Source organism: Typopeltis vanoorti, chromosome 26 (genome assembly GCF_054136105.1).
Source record: "Typopeltis vanoorti isolate ZY-2024b chromosome 26, IOZ_Tvanoo_1.0, whole genome shotgun sequence".
Taxonomy (NCBI): Eukaryota; Metazoa; Arthropoda; class Arachnida; order Uropygi; family Thelyphonidae; genus Typopeltis; species Typopeltis vanoorti.
The window spans coordinates 31,684,704-31,702,857 of NC_143574.1; the positions used below are offsets into that span (position 1 = coordinate 31,684,704).

Here is an 18,154-nt window from a genome sequence, read left to right on the forward strand (position 1 = left end):
TTTTAGAGGCACTACTCCAAATATCAGTATTTGATGGTTTGGATGGATTTGCGATTTGGTCAGTCATTAGCTGTTCAGAGGTAAAGAAATGCTTTTTGGAAAAAACAAGAGTTGTGTAACCGAGAACGAGATATGGATGTTGTCAAAAATAATAATGGAAGAAATGGATCGTTATTTTGCAAAGCACAAGACAGGAATGCATTCTGTTAACAAATAACAATGAAGAATGGTTTAGAGATCAAAATTTAAGGTTTCCAAGTAGTTCAGAATATGAGGTTCTGTTGATATAAGCAATGTAAAGTTTGTCAAATGAGAAAATGAAATGTAGTGTTTTACTATAAGAAAATTTATGGAGTGGATTTGCAGTCAACTAAAGAAGGTTTATGTGTAGAAGAAACATAACCCTGTGAAACACCATTATTTGGTGCAAAAATTCAGGATAAAGATACATCCATCACACATAATACGTGAATAGAGGAAGCTGATGAGCTAATTTTAGAAGTCAGAACACGAATGCTTTTTAATAGGTCTTAATGCCATATACCAGTGGTGCACCCGGGGTGAGGAAAGGGACTCAAATGTATCAAACCATCGACCAATCAGTGTCTCAGGAGTGGTGGTGAAGATTTTGGAAAAATTGGTTAGGGCTTGCATTCAGAAATGGGTTGACTATATGGGTTTACTAAGGGAATATCATGTTTTAGCAACTTGTTCACATTCTATAATAATGTTGCCGTTGAGGTAGACAAGGTGAACAGATGCACCATGATGCTTTTTGGATTTTGCTAAGGCTTTTCACAGAATACAGTATTATTATTATTATTATGTCACACCTCCAGGGAGTCCTAAGACTCATCGAGGGAGAGTGTGCCGACAGCATCAAACGATTGACCCCCGTCCAACTATTAACTACATTCAAGCTTGCTTAAGCTATTAGTAGCAGAGGCTCTACCAATCGACCAACCAGTATGGAAGACTGTTGCATAAATTGGAGAATATGGGTATTGGCTATAAAATATTAGCATGGATAAGAGGATAGCTAATTGACAGATATCAAAAAATGGCATATGGGGGGATGTGAGTCTGCAAGATTTAAGGTAACAGTGGTGTACCATAAGGATAAGTCCTTGGTCCACTGTTATTCAATCCGTACGTTAATGATATTGGGAAGGAATTTGGTAGGCAACATACAGCTATTTACTGTTGAGAGGGCGCTAGTGAGCCAAGTGCTGCGGACCCGATTTGAAGAGCTCCTGTTTCAGATAAGTTTTACTAGGAATAATTAAGTATATATGTGTAATTGTTTGAGTAAGAGCGGCTATAAATGTTGTACGCTACCGGTATTATTAGTGTGGGGAATTTTTCTTGCCTAAACTAAATTACGAAATCGTTATTATTAGACCTAGTAACCTGCAGAGAGGAAAAAATGGTGGCGGCATTGTCATTCCATGATTTTAATTTAGATTTCAGTTGTTTCGTTAAGTGTGAGGTCTGTTATATGTATTCCTTCGATTACATAAATGATTTGTGGATGTTTAGTGCGGATAGAAGAAGGGTGTGTGTGCGAAGTGTGACCTGAACGAGGAACCGATGAATGCAAATATGAAATTGATGACAGAAAGTGTTAGTACCGATTGTGTCGTGAGTGCACGTTTGAAAGAGAAGGATGGTGAGAAAAAGAGGCAAAAAAATGTTAAAAAATCAGGAAAAAAGAAAAGGAGTGATTTGAAAACCGTAACGGATGTTAAAAGGGACAAAAGTGAGGTGGAAAAAAACGAAATTGAGAGAACGAATGAAAGTAGAAATGGCGTGATGAAGAAATCGCAAGTGAAAAAAATCGAAAGAATAAATGATAGCGAAAAAAGAATGAATGATGGCGAAAGTTGGACGCATGTTGGACCGAAAGTACGGAAACAAAGAAAGATAAACGAGAGTGAAAGTGAGAAGAATGATAGTGAAAGTTGGACGTATGTTGGACCGAAAGTACGGAAACAAAGAAGGATGAATGAGAGGGAAAGTGAGAGGAGGGGGTTGAGAGTTAGAAAGATTTAATGATAGAGAGAATGTGTCGCGAGATTTGGAAGGTGAATTGGATTGGATGAGGCAAGAAATGAAATGGATGCGGAATGAAATTAAGAGAATTCAGGTCAAAACTATTAAAATAAATCATGATGGCATGAAAGAGTTAACGAAAGATGAGCGAGTGGTGTTGTATGGCGACTCCATTATTAAAGGTGTGCTAGAGGATAAAATGCACAAGGTATGTTTTCCAGGCGGTAAAATGAGTAGAGTGATTGAGGCATTGGATATGAGGCGGGAGCGAGCAAAAGAGTTAATTGTATTAATTGGTACAAATGATTTGAGAGAGAACAAAGAGCATGTCAAAATGAATATCAGGAGGCTGCTTGGAAAGATAAAAGAGAATAGTGTGATAGGAAGGATAGTCAGTGTGTTGCCTAGGTACGATTGTGGTGAAATGAGGCGGAGAGCAAGGATTATGAATGATATTCTGGCTGAAATGTGTGAGGAGATGGGAGTACAGTTTGTTAATGTGTGGAATGAGTTTGAGGGATGAAGTGAGCTGTATGGGAGCGATGGACTGCATTTGAGTGGTTATGGTGTGAGTCGCTTGGAGAGACTGCTGCTGGAAGGTAGAGAAGTGAATAGAGAGAATGAATCAGATCGAGAGGGGAGTGATGTGGAAGAGCAGGAGGTGGTATCAGTGGAACTAGCTGTAGATCCGGAAATGAGCTGTTGTGTTTGTATACCAATGCTAGAAGTATATGAAACAAGGTGGATGAAATGGTTGCACTAATTGCGTCTGTGCACCCAAAGATTGTCGGAATAAGTGAGACATGGTTAGATGAGGACGACACCCTGACAGGAATAGAGATGGAAAGGTATAATGTGTTTCATGAGGATAGAAGGGGTAAAAAGGGAGGGGAGTGCTATTGATGATAGAGAAAGAGTTATGTCCATACAAGGTAGAGATGCAAGAGGGAAATAGGGCCAGTGGTTTTAAGGCAGTATGGTGTGAGATAGAGGTGAACAGAATCAAATACTTGGTGGGATGTTGTTATAGACCTGGTAATGTGGATGGTGGTGATAGTGAAATGTATAGTCAAATAAGCCAAGCAAATAAGAAAAGGGTGATCATTATGGGTGATTTTAATTATGGCAATATAGACCGGAATGAAGAGATAGCAACTGGAAGTAAAGAAAATGAGTTTCTTGAGTTTTTGAGGGATAACTACCTCAGACAGTATGTAACAGAGGGCACACGAGGATTGAGGGTCTTGGATTTGGTCATCTCATCAGAGGATGTAATTATAAATGAAAGTGTCAAATCACCAATCAGTTGGTGAGAGTGACCATGAGGTGATTACCTGCCAGCAGTGCAAGGACCCCTGTGAAAAAAAAAGGTATATGTGGAACTACAAGGGGGGTGATTATGAAGAGCTCAGGGGACAGCTTGCAGGAGTAGCATGGAATGAGGAGTTAGTTAGCTGGAAAAGAGATCAATGCGGCTTGGGGATTTTCAAAAACTATTTAGTAGATGCAATGTCTAAACGTATACCAAGGGTGAGAAGGTTAAATAAGGTAGGTGTGAGATGGATGAATAAAGAGATTAAGCATGCGATACAGAGAAAAAGGGCATTATGGAGGGAGCATAAGAGAAGTGGAAGTAACCAATTTCATGAGGTCTACAAAGACCAGGCAAGGAGGGTGACTTGGTTGGTGAGAGTAGCTAAAGAGAGGTATGAACAGCAGTTAGCTAATGAAGACAAAAAGAATCCTAGGGAGTTCTTTCGATATGTAGCCAGTAAAAGAAAGAATGATTATGGAAGGATGACATTGATTGGAGGAAATGGAATAAAGATAGCTGTTGCACAATGTGTGGTGGAGATACTTAATGAGTAGTTCATAAAGATCTTTCAATCTTGTGAATGTGACTTCATGGAGAGATTGAGAGCAATTGATGATGGGGAGGAGAGACTGACTGTAAGTGAGCAAGAGGTGTTTGGGGAGTTGAGTAAACTAGATATAAATAAGGCTGTGGGAGTTGATAATATATCACCATGTATTCTGAAGGAATGTGCCAGAGAGTTGACACCTGCCTTGACATATTTTTTTTAATACGAGTCTTGCACTTGGTCAAGTTCCTAAAGAGTGGAAGGAGGGCAAGATTGTGCCACTTCATAAAGGAGGTGATCGAACTCAAGCATCAAACTATAGGCCTATCTCTGTCAGGTGTGGCAGTTAAGTTGTTGGAGAAGCTTGTAAGAACTAGGATCCAGAGTTGGGTTGACAACAATGGCATAATTTTTGATGGACAGCATGGATTTGCTAAAGGGAGGTCATGTTTTAGTAATCTACTTACTTATTACAATAAAGTGACTGCTTCCTTGGACAGAGGAGAAGGATACACAGTAATATACTTGGATTTCGCAAAAGCTTTTGATAGAGTACCTCATGATAAGTTGACAGTCAAACTAGAGCAGATGGGGTTGGATATTAGATTAGTGCATTGGATTGGAGACTGGCTATCTGATAGGTATCAACAAGTTGTGTATGGGGGTGCAATATCCAGGAAAAGGAAAGTCACTGGTGGAGTGCCTCAGGGGTCTGTTTTAGGGCCATTACTATTTAACTTGTATATTAATGATATTGGCAAAGATTTGGATGGATATATTCAGTTGTTTGCAGATGATGCAAAGTTGGGACGAACCATAAAGAGTAGTGAAAATGTTCTGGCCTTGCAAGAAGACTTGAATAAATTGAGTGATTGGGCAAGCAAATGGGGATGTGAGTTCAATGTTGCAAAATGTAAGGTTTTAAAATTTGGAAAACAAAGATAGGATGCAGAATTTATGCTTGGTGAGAATATATTGTTGGAAGTAGAGGAAATAAGAGATCTGGGGGTGATAGTGGATAAGGATCTAAAATTTAGGGGATACATCGCCAAAATTGTGAAGACAACACAAAGACTTCTGGGAATGATGCGGAGGACACTGACGTGTAGAAGTAGGGAGATTCTTGTTCCATTGTATAAGGCTTTGATTAGGCCACACATGGACTATTGTGCCCAGATTTGGTCACCGGGTTTTCAGAAGGATGAAGAGATGTTGGAAAGGGTTCAAAGGAGACTGACTAAGGTAGTTTCTGACCTCTGGAATGTTGAGTATGAGGAAAGATTGAGAAGATGTAATTTGCAGAGTCTAGTGGAGAGAAGGAAGAGGGGAGATATGATAGAGACCTACAAGTTGGTAAGGTTGTTATAAGATCAATGGTGGAGAAGTTCTACAGAGAATAGTGGGAGATCAGGGGGAGAATCAGAGGTCATCCCTGGAAACTGTATAAAGAGGGTGCGAGTAGGGGAGTGAGAGGCAGGTTTTTTTCGTGCAGAGTTGTGAATGATTGGAATGCCTTGCCTGAGAGTGTGGTGTCTGCAAGGAGTTTGAGTGTGTTTAAGACACGGTATGATGATGTGTGTGTGATAAAAGGACCTCCCAGATGAGTCTTTGACTCCATGTGGTCTTGTTTAATAATAATAATGATGATGATGCAAAGATAGATAGGGTATTCAGGAATGCTGCTGATATGCAGTACTTGCAGAATGATTTGAATAGGCTAGAATTGTGGGAATGGGAAATTGGATGTCACTAACTGTAAAGTCATGCAGATTGCCATGATTAGATATCTGAAAAGGGTAGGGATCTTGGAGTGTTAGTAGATAGGAAGTTGAAGTTCGGGGGCCATGTAGCAAAGATTGCAAATACAACTCAAAAGATAATTGCAATGCTGAAACGAACTTTTACATGTAAAGATAACAATGTCATTTTGCCTCTTTACAAGGCCTGGATAAGACCTCACTTGAACCACTGTGCGCAGGTTTGGTCTCCTGGCTTTCGCTGCAATTCTGATATAGTGGAGAGAGTGCAAAGGGGAGTGTAAAAATATCAGGATTGTGGAATACTAATTATGAAGTCAGACTGAGGATTTGTAGACTGCAGATACTAAACAGGGAAAAAGAGAGGTAATGTTATTGAGACTTACAAACTTCTGAAAAGGGTTATACAGGATTTCAGTAAGTGGAATTTTTAATTTTTCAAGAAAAGCTGGTGCGTGTAGTATGTGGTCTCCCATGATGAGTCTCTGATTCCCTGGAGGTCCCTCTTAATAATAACCAAGTGAAAAAACTTTTGACGGCTATATTTAATCCAGAATATTTTAATAGTAATGCGATACACTTTTTGACTACTTGTGTATGGGAAATATGACTTCTGCTTTACTTCATTCTTGGTATCTCTTTTGGTATGGCTCCCACTAGTGAGTTTGCTTGTTTCCTGGGGTGTAGAGCAGTTAAGCTTGTTCAGTGGTAGATTTTTTTCCTGTCATTGAATAGAACTACTAATGAGTTTCCTATTCCAGAGTAATTCAGGTCGGGAGCGATTGGCTTAGTAGTGATCCTTTCAGATCACTCAGATTCAGAGTGATCTTGTATCTCTCTCTCTCTCTCAGAGTTTTTGAAAAAGCTCCCCTGCACATAAGACTTGCTTCCTGTGGAGTAGAGTGGTTCTGCATGGTGGCAGTTTTTTTTGCCTGTTACTGAGTGGAGCCATTGCTGTGTTTTCTGTCCTGTAGTTTGATTCAGGTCAGGAGTGATAAGTTTAGTAGTGCCCCTTTAGAATCACTCAGTGAGATTTAGAGTGATCTTAGAGTTTTTGGAGAGATGTACTGCTTCCTGAATTTTAACAATGCTCAGTAAAGGTTGAAGTCAATCTGGGTAGTGACTCTTCCCATAATGCATAGCATTATACATGTCCAAAAAGGAAGTGTGATTTGCATTATGAGATATTAAGGCAAATTATGTGAAGTCATTAGCCTTTCACTTACACTTCGATAAAGTACTAAAATAGAATACAATGAAGGTGTAAAAAGCTTCGAATTTGGCTTCCACAGATCAACAGGATTTCAGTGAGGCATGGCATGCCCCACATTGTGGTGGCCTGAATATCAATCCTCCCATAGCATGTAGATATAATACATAAGTCTTCAAACCCAATGTTAAGAAGTTCTTCTTTTCCCTCAACTTACTTCCCATTTATGGTACTGATGTGTGCTACAGGTTGAACAGCCTCAAGTGTAAAGGTGAAAAGATGCCTCATGGAGTCTGCTAAACCATGAATTGTCACTATTACTTAACTTAATCCACAACATTTAGCACTGCAATTCGACATGCACTCACCACTTAAAAAAATCTGCTCTCACTCTTCTCTTTTCCTATCATCCTTCATTTCTTTAATAATAATAGTTATAATTATAATATCATTGTTAATCTGAGTAAAATCCCCTCTAACTTAAACGTTTATTATATCATCTCTCCTTCCATCCACCAGGCTCTGCAATTCACTCTTCCTCATCCTCTTCTCACAGCATTTCAGAGTTTTGAAATTACTGCCTTAATTCCTTGTCTTTGGAAACCCACCATAGAATTTTCTCATCAAATGGAAACAGTTGTTGAAAGTTTTTCCACTTGGTTATAAATTAAAGATGCCAAGAAATTATATTTTTGGTTTCATCCTTTATCCAAGTGTAAGAAAAAAAAGTTTGTGCATGAAGTAACCTTTTAATAATAAGATGTGACACCTTTGGCTACTTGTATATGGAAATATGATTCCTGCATTATTTCAACCATGGTATCACTTCTGAGTCTGGCTGCCACTGATGAGACCTCAATAAAGGTCAAAAATTGGTCTGGGTAATAGCAGCCCCTTTCCATAATGCATAGCATTATACATGTCTGTAAGGATATGTGCATTGTATTATGGGATTCTAAGACAATCGATGTGAAGTCATTAGCCTCTATATGAGTTGTCCTGTCATGCACAAACTTTGCTTGCACTTAGATAAAGGATGAAACCAACAATATAATTTCTTGGAATCTTTAATTTATAAATAGAAACAGTGTTAAATAAGTAAAAATAAGTATTATTTTAATGGCTAGTATAGCCCACTTTTGTTTAGGAGTGTGTCCCTTTTTTTACAATGTCATTGGCTCTTTAGCTAAATTCTAGGGTATTACTGAAGTGTTATAAAACTAATATATGAAGAATAAAATAGGAGTAAAATAGGAATAAAATATATGAAGAATAAAATATGATAAGCACAGACGACCTTTTCCAAAAAATAAAAAACCTAACTTTATCCCACAAAGACATTCTCACTTCACTGGACGCAACTTCGTTATACACCAACGTGGACATCCCCAGAACACTAGACATCGAACACACACTACTCACAGAAGACCACACACTACATTCATGAACAAAATTAACACCCAGTGATATCACAAACCTAATCAAACTAGTAATCTCGGCAAACTTCTTCAACTTTAACAACATGTACATCCAAATTTTTGGACTCCCTATGGGACAAAACATTCCTAGCACACAAATTCACCATAGAAACCGAACAGGACAAATCCATCAATTTCCTAAACCTGACATTAGTCAGAATCAGAACAAATAGCCACTAAATTTTCCACAAACCCACACATATCGGAAACTACCTCCATTTTAACTCATACCATCCTTATTCAATTTAAAAAAAATCAGTCATTTTAACACAATTCATAAATGCTTACAAGTTTCAACAAATCGTAATTATCTCAACACAGAAATAAAGAAGTTAACACAAATTTTTCAAAATCGGAATTACCCAACACAACTTATAAATTACACTGACAAAACAAACTTCCCAAGACAAAAAATTATCAAACTGCCATACATCCAGAACACATACAAATCCTACAAATACATTTTCAAACACACTGACTATAAGCTGGTGTTCACCACCAACCAAAAATTGGCAACACTCCTAAAACCTACAAAATCTCACACACACAAAGAAATATTAGAACACCACAATGTTGTTTACAAATTTCCCTGCCAAAAAAAAAGACTGTGATGTCTGTCACCTATACGGATTCTACCATAAGGTCTTTATAGACAAAACTACAAGAATACTTCTGTGACTGTAACATCCCTATTCCAGAACATTTATACAATAAAAAATGCAGCAACAAAAAGAAAAACAGGATACAAAGTACAGGAAAAACTGAGATAGCAGTCATGCCCTTGAACAAAAACATACCCTGCAAATCGAGGCTATAATATTAGACATACAAGACAACGAAACAATGCTTACAATATCAGAAATGATAGCCATAAAATGTAACGAAAACTCAATAAATGTCCACCGACCATACATAATCTCCAAGAGTCAGAAGCTCCATAACATAAAAATTAGGTCACGACTCCGACCAATAGGAGACAACACAAACTTTGTTTTCTTACACTTGGATAAAGGATGAAACCAAAAATATAATTTCTTGGCATCTTTAATTTATAACCAAAGACAGAAACACCTAACCGACATGACATAACATCCACTTCCCCCACAAGTTCCAAAGACAACGCCTGTCAAAACGGCTCGCACCTCTCTACTCCCACCCGTCTTTTTTTCCTTAAATCCCTCTTCTTTCCCAAAAAATACTTTCCATCTTTAGATCCTTCTATTACAAACACTCTCTACCCACCCTTAATAATAATAATATTATACATATATAAAAAAAAGGTTTTTTTTAAAAATAATTCCTCCACATTACTTCCACACACCCCCCCCAAAAAAAACCCCTTTAACAGCAGATGAAGCACATCTCCGTGATAAGGCAGTGGCATAGCGGGGGGGGGGGGGGGTCTGCCCCGGGCAGCACTTTGAACCTTTTTGAACTTTTACAATTAATTCTAAAATACAGTCTCAAGAACTCATTTCCAAATATTGTAATACTACTGCGAATTTTCTTCACAATTTCTGTAAATGTTGTTAGTTGTGAGCAGGGCTGCGCCAACCCAAGGGTGCAAGGGGTGCACCGCACCCGAGTGGCAACATTGATAGGTCCGCATTTTATGTAACTAATATCTAATTTGGATTATACGATACAGTATTAGGGGTGGCCGATAAAAGTTTGCACCCGGGCGGCAAATACCCTTGGCGTGCCCCTAGTTGTGAGAGGAGTTTTTCTAAATAAAATTGATTAAGAATTACCTATATTACTATGAAATAGACTTCGGCAATGTCATTGATGATTTTGCTAACAGAAAAACAAGAAAAAATAACATTTTTAGAATGTTGAAATTAAAGTTTTGCTTCAAAAATAAACATAGTGTTTTAATTTATTTCCCTATATGTCGTTTTGACTTTTTGTAATATTTTTGGTATTGAGAGGGGCAGCAAACTCAGGGACCGCCCCAGGCGGCAACAGCTCTAGCTATGTGTGATAAGGAGACAGAAAAAAACATCCAAAAAGGTATGTCCAAATTTCCTCCTATTTTATTTTTCATATATTAGTTTTATAACACTTCAGTAATGCCCTAGAATTTGGGTAAATAGCCAATGACTCACCAGGTCTCCATCGAATTGAGAAACTCACTGTGGGAGGTTCCACTGTATCACACACACAACACAGCTGTTTAAATTGTGACTTGAATTCATTCTCTGTTTCTGCACTTGCCACACTCTTAGCCAAAGTATTCTATTTGCCAACCACTCTATGCAAAAAACCTACTCCTCACTCCTCTTCTCACATCCCACTTATATAGCATCCAGGAATGGCCTCTTGTTCCATCCCTGTCTCTTCCTATTTTACAAAAACTCTTCCACATTAATCTCATAGCAACTCCTCACCAGCTTATGTCTCATGAGGTATCCCTCCATCTACAGGGGGAGGAGGGATATCTCTGCAAACTTCATTTCTTCAATCACTTCATAACCGACACTGCAGAGACTAGAAACCACCTTAGTTATCTCTTTACTCTTTCCAGTACATCTTCATCCCACTCATTCTCCATAAAACTAATGCCTTAGTAATTTATTCACTTTTTTTTTATGATAGTGACAGGTGAACCAGATAAAGGGAATGACTACATAATGATACTGCTGGATTTTGCAAAGACATGTGAGAGTATACTTTATGAAACTATTACGCAAATAGGGATGAATACAAAAGCTGGAGATGTAGATAGAAGGGTGGTTGATGGATAGATAACAAGTAGTAGTATAAGGAGATGTGCTACAGAGCTACTATTCAATATACACGAATTATATACGTGATTTGAAGAAAAATATTTAGTTATTTGCTAATGATGCAAAACTGTACAGTAATAGACAAGGTGATGCAAAGATTCTAAAGAATGGTTTAGACTGACAGTAGAGGCAAGGATAATGGACAGTTTAATCTTGAAAAGTGCAGGGTTATGCATTTTGGGATGAAAAGATTATGAGCTGCATACTACACTGACAGAACTGGAATCCAAAGGAATTGATGAGGATGGGATTTGGAGTTGTGGTAGCTAAGGAGTAGTTGAAGTTCAGAGGGGTATATTACAAAAATGGCCACAGTAGCTTATAGGATTCATTACCTAGAGAATAACTTCCATCCATCATTTTAGCTTTGATAAGGCTATATATAGATTACTGCAGACAGATCTAGTCATCTTAGAGTTCTGCAACGAGGAAGTGAAGGGGATCCAGAAGTGAGTAACCATGATGAGTGATCTGTGGAATGCTTTCTATGAGGACAGATTGAGGGTTTGTGGGTTGCAGAAGAAATAGAAAATAATGATATGATACAAACATAAAAACGACTTTATAGGACTGATGCAGAGGAAATTTCAGTCGATGAGTAGAAAGGGGAGGAACAAGGGTCATTTCTGGAGATTGAATAAATGGATGGTTAACAAGGAGATTAGACTAGATTTTTTTGGAGAGAGAGTAATGAATGAATGGAATCAGTTTCCATCTGGAGTGCTTTTTCACTGAATGAGTTCAAGATGTACAATATGTATTTCGTGAAAAGAGTTAGTTGGCATTCTACAATGAGTCTTCAGACCTCACGAAGATGTACATCTAATAATAATGTCCGAATCCAATATATTATCATCTATAGATCTAGAGTCAGGATTCCATATTGAAAGTCCTTACTATCAAGCAATGCTCAAACTGCTCCATAACTGTATCTTCTTTTTACTCTTCCAACATGTTCCAAGGAAAAAATCCACTCCTCACTCCATTGCTAATATCCTCCTTTTACAATTTCCAGATAGCACTTTTGTTTCTGCACCTGTAATCTACCACCACGAAAAATCTTTTCTACATAAATCTGGAAAAAAAAACACCTTACCAACTTGTCTTAATCATATCACTCATCTTATTCACTAGGCCCTAGGCTCTATAGTGGCATAATAGATAAGCTCAGGGTCTTATCTATTATGCCCTGAATAGGTTAATTATTTCCCTCATTATTTCCCAAAGATCCTCCAACTGAATACATAGCATCTAATCCTTGCCTTCCAAATTTCAAACCTTACTGACTCCACACATAAGTCACAAAACCTATAACACAACTGTGGCATGTGTGAGCAAGTAGTTAAAGAGAAGAAAGGAATCTATTAACAAGTTTCTTCAAAAGGTATGAATTTGCAACAATTATTATTATTTATTATTATGTGACACCTCCATGGAGTCCAAAGACTCATTGAGAGAGTGTGCCAACAGTATCGAACAATTGATCCCTTCCAACTATTAACTGTGCTCAAACTTGCTTAACTTTTTTTTTTTTTTTTGTTCCATGACCCATTAGTAGCAGAGGCTCTACCAATCGACCAACCTTTGCTGGTAATGAATCATTATTCCTTCATAACTAGATTATTAAGAAAATTAACATATTAATTAGAAAAAATTTAATGCTTCCAATATTTCAGCAAAGTCAAATTGCCACCATCAGGGAACAATGAACAAAACGGATATGTGCATGCAGTCACTACATATGATAAGTATGTCTTTTGTTTCTGCTTCAGTTATACTTATCGTATGTAGTGACTAGATAGTGCCCTCTAGTAGGCTAGATTGGGTGTTCTTGACCATTGGGCTGGTTCTCAGGATGAGTGCTTCCCAGATTTGTGGCAGTTTCATATAACCAAATTTACTAAGGTTCGGGTAGTTCCTCAAGGTTGAGCCAGTTTCCAGGAAGTCTTTCATAAATGAATTTGTTCCTGTGGAGAAAGGTGGCTTTTTTCCATCGTATCTTGTGATGGGTATCCAAGGCATGGTTGGCAAGCTCCTGAGTAGCTGTAGTGGTGGAACCAAGGGCACTGGTGAATCATTAGCTCACCCATCTGCCTACACAGTTTATTCAAATATTCCACGTAGGTACAACCAGTGGCGCACTCAGGATTTAATCTTGGAGGGGGCCGAGCGCTCAGGATTTAACCTTTGGGGGGAAGGCCGAGTTGAGCAGATGTTTTGCGAATACACACTACACATCTCATACGACCTATAACTGAGCATCTGCAGTGATCGCTAATTCATAAGTAGCACACAACATAAATAAAAAAAATGAATTTTAATTAGGAAAAGATTTTGGAAATTTTTCTAGTGTTTTTTCCTTTTCTTTAGGGGTGCCCGGGCCCCTTGGCCCCCCCCTCTGGGTGCACCACTGGGTACAACATAAAAGGTGATTCACATGACATGATAGATGTGGTTAAAAAATAAGATCCAATTCCATCCTGCCTTCTTGATACAAGAATGGCTGTTTGATATCAACAAGCTGTGTATCCCAGAAGAGTATCCAACACATTTTTCACTAGTGATGTTTCACAGAGGTCATTTTAAGGCAAATATATATTTTTTTTAACTTATATGTTAATGTTATAATACACGTACCATATTGTCAACAGTAAGAATGTAAACAAGGGACAGGTAATGTCAGGATTTTGTAATTGGTTATAAGGTAGGTGGAAATGCAAATTGAAGAATTTGGTGGAGAGGCAAAAAAAAAAAAATGATATGATGGTTACATTAAACTTGGTGAGGGGATTTTACAGAATTAATGCAGAAGGTATTATACAGGAAGAAGTGGGATGAATGAGAAACCATTCCTGGAGGTTATATAAAAAGACATGTCATAGAGGGAAGTGAAGAATGCATTTTTTTGCACAGAGTGGTGACAGGCACTGCCAGGATATGAATAAATTTGACGTTCAATATGAGAGATATGTTACTTGCTTAATGAGACTTCTCACAATGAGTCTCTTAGCTCCACTGAAGTTATAATCAGGGCTGGTTTTTGGCATTAGCAAAGCAAATTTATGATGGCACATTTACAAGGTCTGTAAATGTGCCATTTGGTTTTTCATCCTGCATGTTTTGCAGGATATATTAAAAAAAAAAAACACTCAACAAAAGGTGGGGATAGAACCAGTTCTGGTTATGAGTAGACTGAAAGGACTAGGGAGTTCGTTTTCTATCATGTTTCTTTCAACCAAGAGTTTAATGAAGTGACAGGTAGAGGTTTGAACAAGTTTATTACATATGAAGTTTTCAGTGGAATGACTGCTAAATAACTGTCCTAAAAGAGACCTGCCTTGGTGATATTATCATCAGGTAGCTAATTTCCTATCTAACCAACATCTACTACAATATAAATACCAACTTGGTATATGAAAATCTGGCTAATTGTAAACCTAGCTATATTAGGACATACATTTCCCTTTATCCAATATATCTGTCATCTTACTGTAATATGGAAATACTAATGCTAAAATACAACCTCTACTTAACTCAAGCTATCAGAAAATCCTATCTTCACCCCAATGCTGAAATCTTGCCTTGCTTAACTTATACGTTGAATCAGTCTAACACAATGATGCACAGATTGACCTGAAGACTGTCTTTTCAACCCTTTATACAGTGGAAACAATTGTACTTTTTTCTTCTTCTAATCTTTGGGAAACTTTCCTTTTGTAATGTTCTTGGTAAACAAGTAATTAAGGGAACGAATTAATTTCCCCTTAACATTTCATTAAGATGGATGGTGCTTAAAGCAATTAATTCTAAGAGGTCAGCGCAAATGTTCTTCTTTTCGGGATGAAGACACGAGTTTCTGGGAATAAAACCCTCTACCTCCGTATGCGATCGGCTACCACTTTCCCATGGGGAAAAAAAATCTTAATATTTCTCCGCGGATTTTTCCTTAAAGCACGCAGTGATATATCGATATATCTCGTCGCCTTATTAACATCTAGTTTACTAACTTCCCAAAAATTAGGGACTCAGAATTCAGCCCATTTCCTTTGGAGAATACAAAGACGATGGATTAATTTGTGCATTTCAGTTCCTGCTTACTGTAGCAAAAAAAAAAAAAAATTTTCGCTTAGCAAAAACAAAACTTCATCCACAAGAAGTATACGAAATTGAGGTTCTAGATAGTAACGATTGGGATACAAAATAATGATAAACAAAGAATCCTCTCTGTGTGCTATTTTATGCGTAATAATATAAAAAGTTTCAAATAAATCATTGGTGTAAATTTAGCATATTACGAAATGTTGATAAACCTGAATTATCTGAAAAATATCTGAAAATCCAGATATTCTTCCCAAATAGCAAGACTACATTCTTCCCTTGCTCCCACCAAAAAAAAAAAAAAAAAAAAAAACAATAGAAGGGATGGATGTGAAGAAATTTTCATTATTTAAGTTCTGTGTAGTAGTGGAGATGGAGAGTTGTACAATAGGTGTCCTCCCGCGATGAGTCTTCAGACTCCTTGGAGGTGTCACGATAATAATAATAAAGAATAATCCCCATCCCTCGAAGGAAGGAATGTGCAGTTGCTCCCTAATTTCTGTGGTGGAGTGATATTTTTTTTCTGTGCGTCACTCACGTACAGTTCACCTATTTACAAGCACGAAAAATCGAAGTCGCCAACTGGAAGAACGACCGAAGCGCGTTAAATTTCGCTCATTGTAAAAGTGGCCGAGTTTCTACTTTTAACAGGAACGATTGCGAATATTTTCAGATTTATCAACATTTCGTAATATACTAAATTTTCACCAATGAGGTATTGATGGAGGAATGGACAATTGCTCTCTCCTTCGAGGGATGGGGATTATTCTTAAATGAAAATTTCTTCACATCCATTCCTTCTATTTATTTATTTTTTGGTGGGAGGAATGTAGCCTTGCTACTTGGGAAGGATATCTGGATTTCAAAATTATAAAAATGAAACATAATGAGAGAATATTTGTTAATAAGTTTATAACGTAACATGGAGGAGAGGCAAATAAAGTTATGATAAATCTTGTGACAGAGGTAGGGCCGAGCCCAAATCCTGAAAACAAAACGGAAGCCTGCCATTTACGGATGACACTTTGAAGTCTATCAAGTGCGATGTATCGACAATTGCTACTATAGCTTAAAATGCTCAGACATCCAGAAATTTTAAAGCAGAGCAAACTGTTGCACATGCACTGGATTTTGTTTGCTTGTAGAGTAGACTGGATTTTCCAGTCTACTCTACGAGCAGTAGATTGTGCAGATTTTAATAACACTTGCAAAGACTGGAGGAGTAAAATTTTACCAATATATATTGTACTTATGTTGTCCCTCCCTCCATTGCTTGCTCTAATATATCTCTCATATTTGCTACATTTTTCAATCTCATTTCGCAACCAATCATATCGAAATATTCGCACTTCTGCTTGTCACATGAATGGGATCGTCTGCTTTTCTTGAAACCGTATATCGGATGCCGGGTTTGAACTACAGTATCTCGCAATTTATTTAATGGCTTGTCTCTTAGAAATGAAAGCTAAATAAAACAGTATGAACACTAACATATATATAATTCTTACCTTTTTGAGTAATTGTTTTCAATCTCTGATATTTCTGATCCGTAATTTCATATTTTGCTTTCCATTCAGCAACTTCGGTTTTTCGGGAACGCCTTTTTTCATCCATTGTTTAAATCAGAGGAGAATTGGGGAGGGGAGGGGGATATTTATATAATTATATAAATAAACAGGTTTCGTTAATCCGACACCGCATTTATTAGCTTTGATATTGCAGTTGTTCCTTGTTACTGCAAAATGTTAAGTTTACAACTACCTCTTCCACGCCCACTGTACGTAATTTCTTTTGTACACAATTGACAGTGACATTTCCTCTTGTAAAATTTTTCATTTGAAGATTATTTGCTGCCTGCAGAATGGAGTACACACACTGAAAGCTTATAGAATTCCCACGGAGATTTCGATCTGCAAACTTCGGGGCATAATGCATCCTAGTCTACATGAACACTACATAGAAAATGACATTCAGATGTCCTATTACAGCTTCCACTGTATCATCTTTAATTCATTTCCGCCGCTGGTCTGAGACGTCATTTTGTTTGGTAGCGTTAATGTATTTCTCCATTTATTCTTTCTTTTATATCATAATCTTAATATTCTCAAAGAAATATATAAATAGGAAAGAAGAGAAATCAAATTTCCAGAATAAATAAATTAGCACGGTGGCATTTGTCATAAATTTATCTCCCCCCCTTCCAAGTACGCGATTCGCTGGCTCTATAAGAAGGTGTGGCCAAAAGTTTGTACAATTTAAAATGCCACTTGTTTGCGTGCGCTCTCTTGTTCTTTTAGTGATAGGAGTAAGACTTTATTGTTCGCGAACTTATTTAATTAAATACTCGTTCGTGATGGCTGGAGTTTCGGTGGAATGGTTTTTCTGGGTAGTGAGGAAAGAGAAATGCTAAGGAACAGAAAAACACTAACCGATATCGACAGTAATATTACAGAAATAAAATATTTAAATAACATCGCTTTTCTATCATTCCGATGTAAGATCCTCTTGAAACTTATTCGCGGATAGTAATTGATTTCAGTTTTTATTCATTGAAAACTTTTTTTTTTCAAAGAAAATTTTCCTGTAGAAACTTAAGCCTCTCATCAAATATAATATAATAGCATTTGGTACTTAGTTTTATTTTCCTCAACTTTCAAGGAAAAGCAAACTATTTTTTTTTACTTCTTTATAAGTGTACATGTACGACGGACGTATGCATTTAATGTTGATGACGTAGTCTGCTTTTAATAATAGTCCATAACTAAGAAATTCTTCGGTCTGTCAGAATACACTCATTGAATCCCTTGCTCTTTCGCGAGATGCCTTCCTCCTTTACTCTTTCTTGGTTTTGTTAAACTCAATTTTCAGTGAACTGCATTGGCTATATCTCTATTTATTTATTTATTTA

At 37.3% G+C, this 18,154-nt stretch overlaps 1 protein-coding gene across 1 annotated transcript in view; it reads right to left on the reverse strand.

The window, feature by feature from the left end:
• The window catches only part of LOC150092461 (shootin-1-like), a 253,303-nt gene extending 235,983 nt beyond the window's left edge, over window positions 1-17,320 (reverse strand). The window contains exon 1 of the mRNA XM_090414949.1: window positions 16,755-17,320. Within this exon, the coding sequence (XP_090271075.1) occupies window positions 16,755-16,860 (106 nt within the window). The 5' untranslated portion in view covers window positions 16,861-17,320. The remainder of the gene's footprint in view (window positions 1-16,754) is intronic.
• Between the last annotated feature and the right edge of the window lie 834 nt (window positions 17,321-18,154).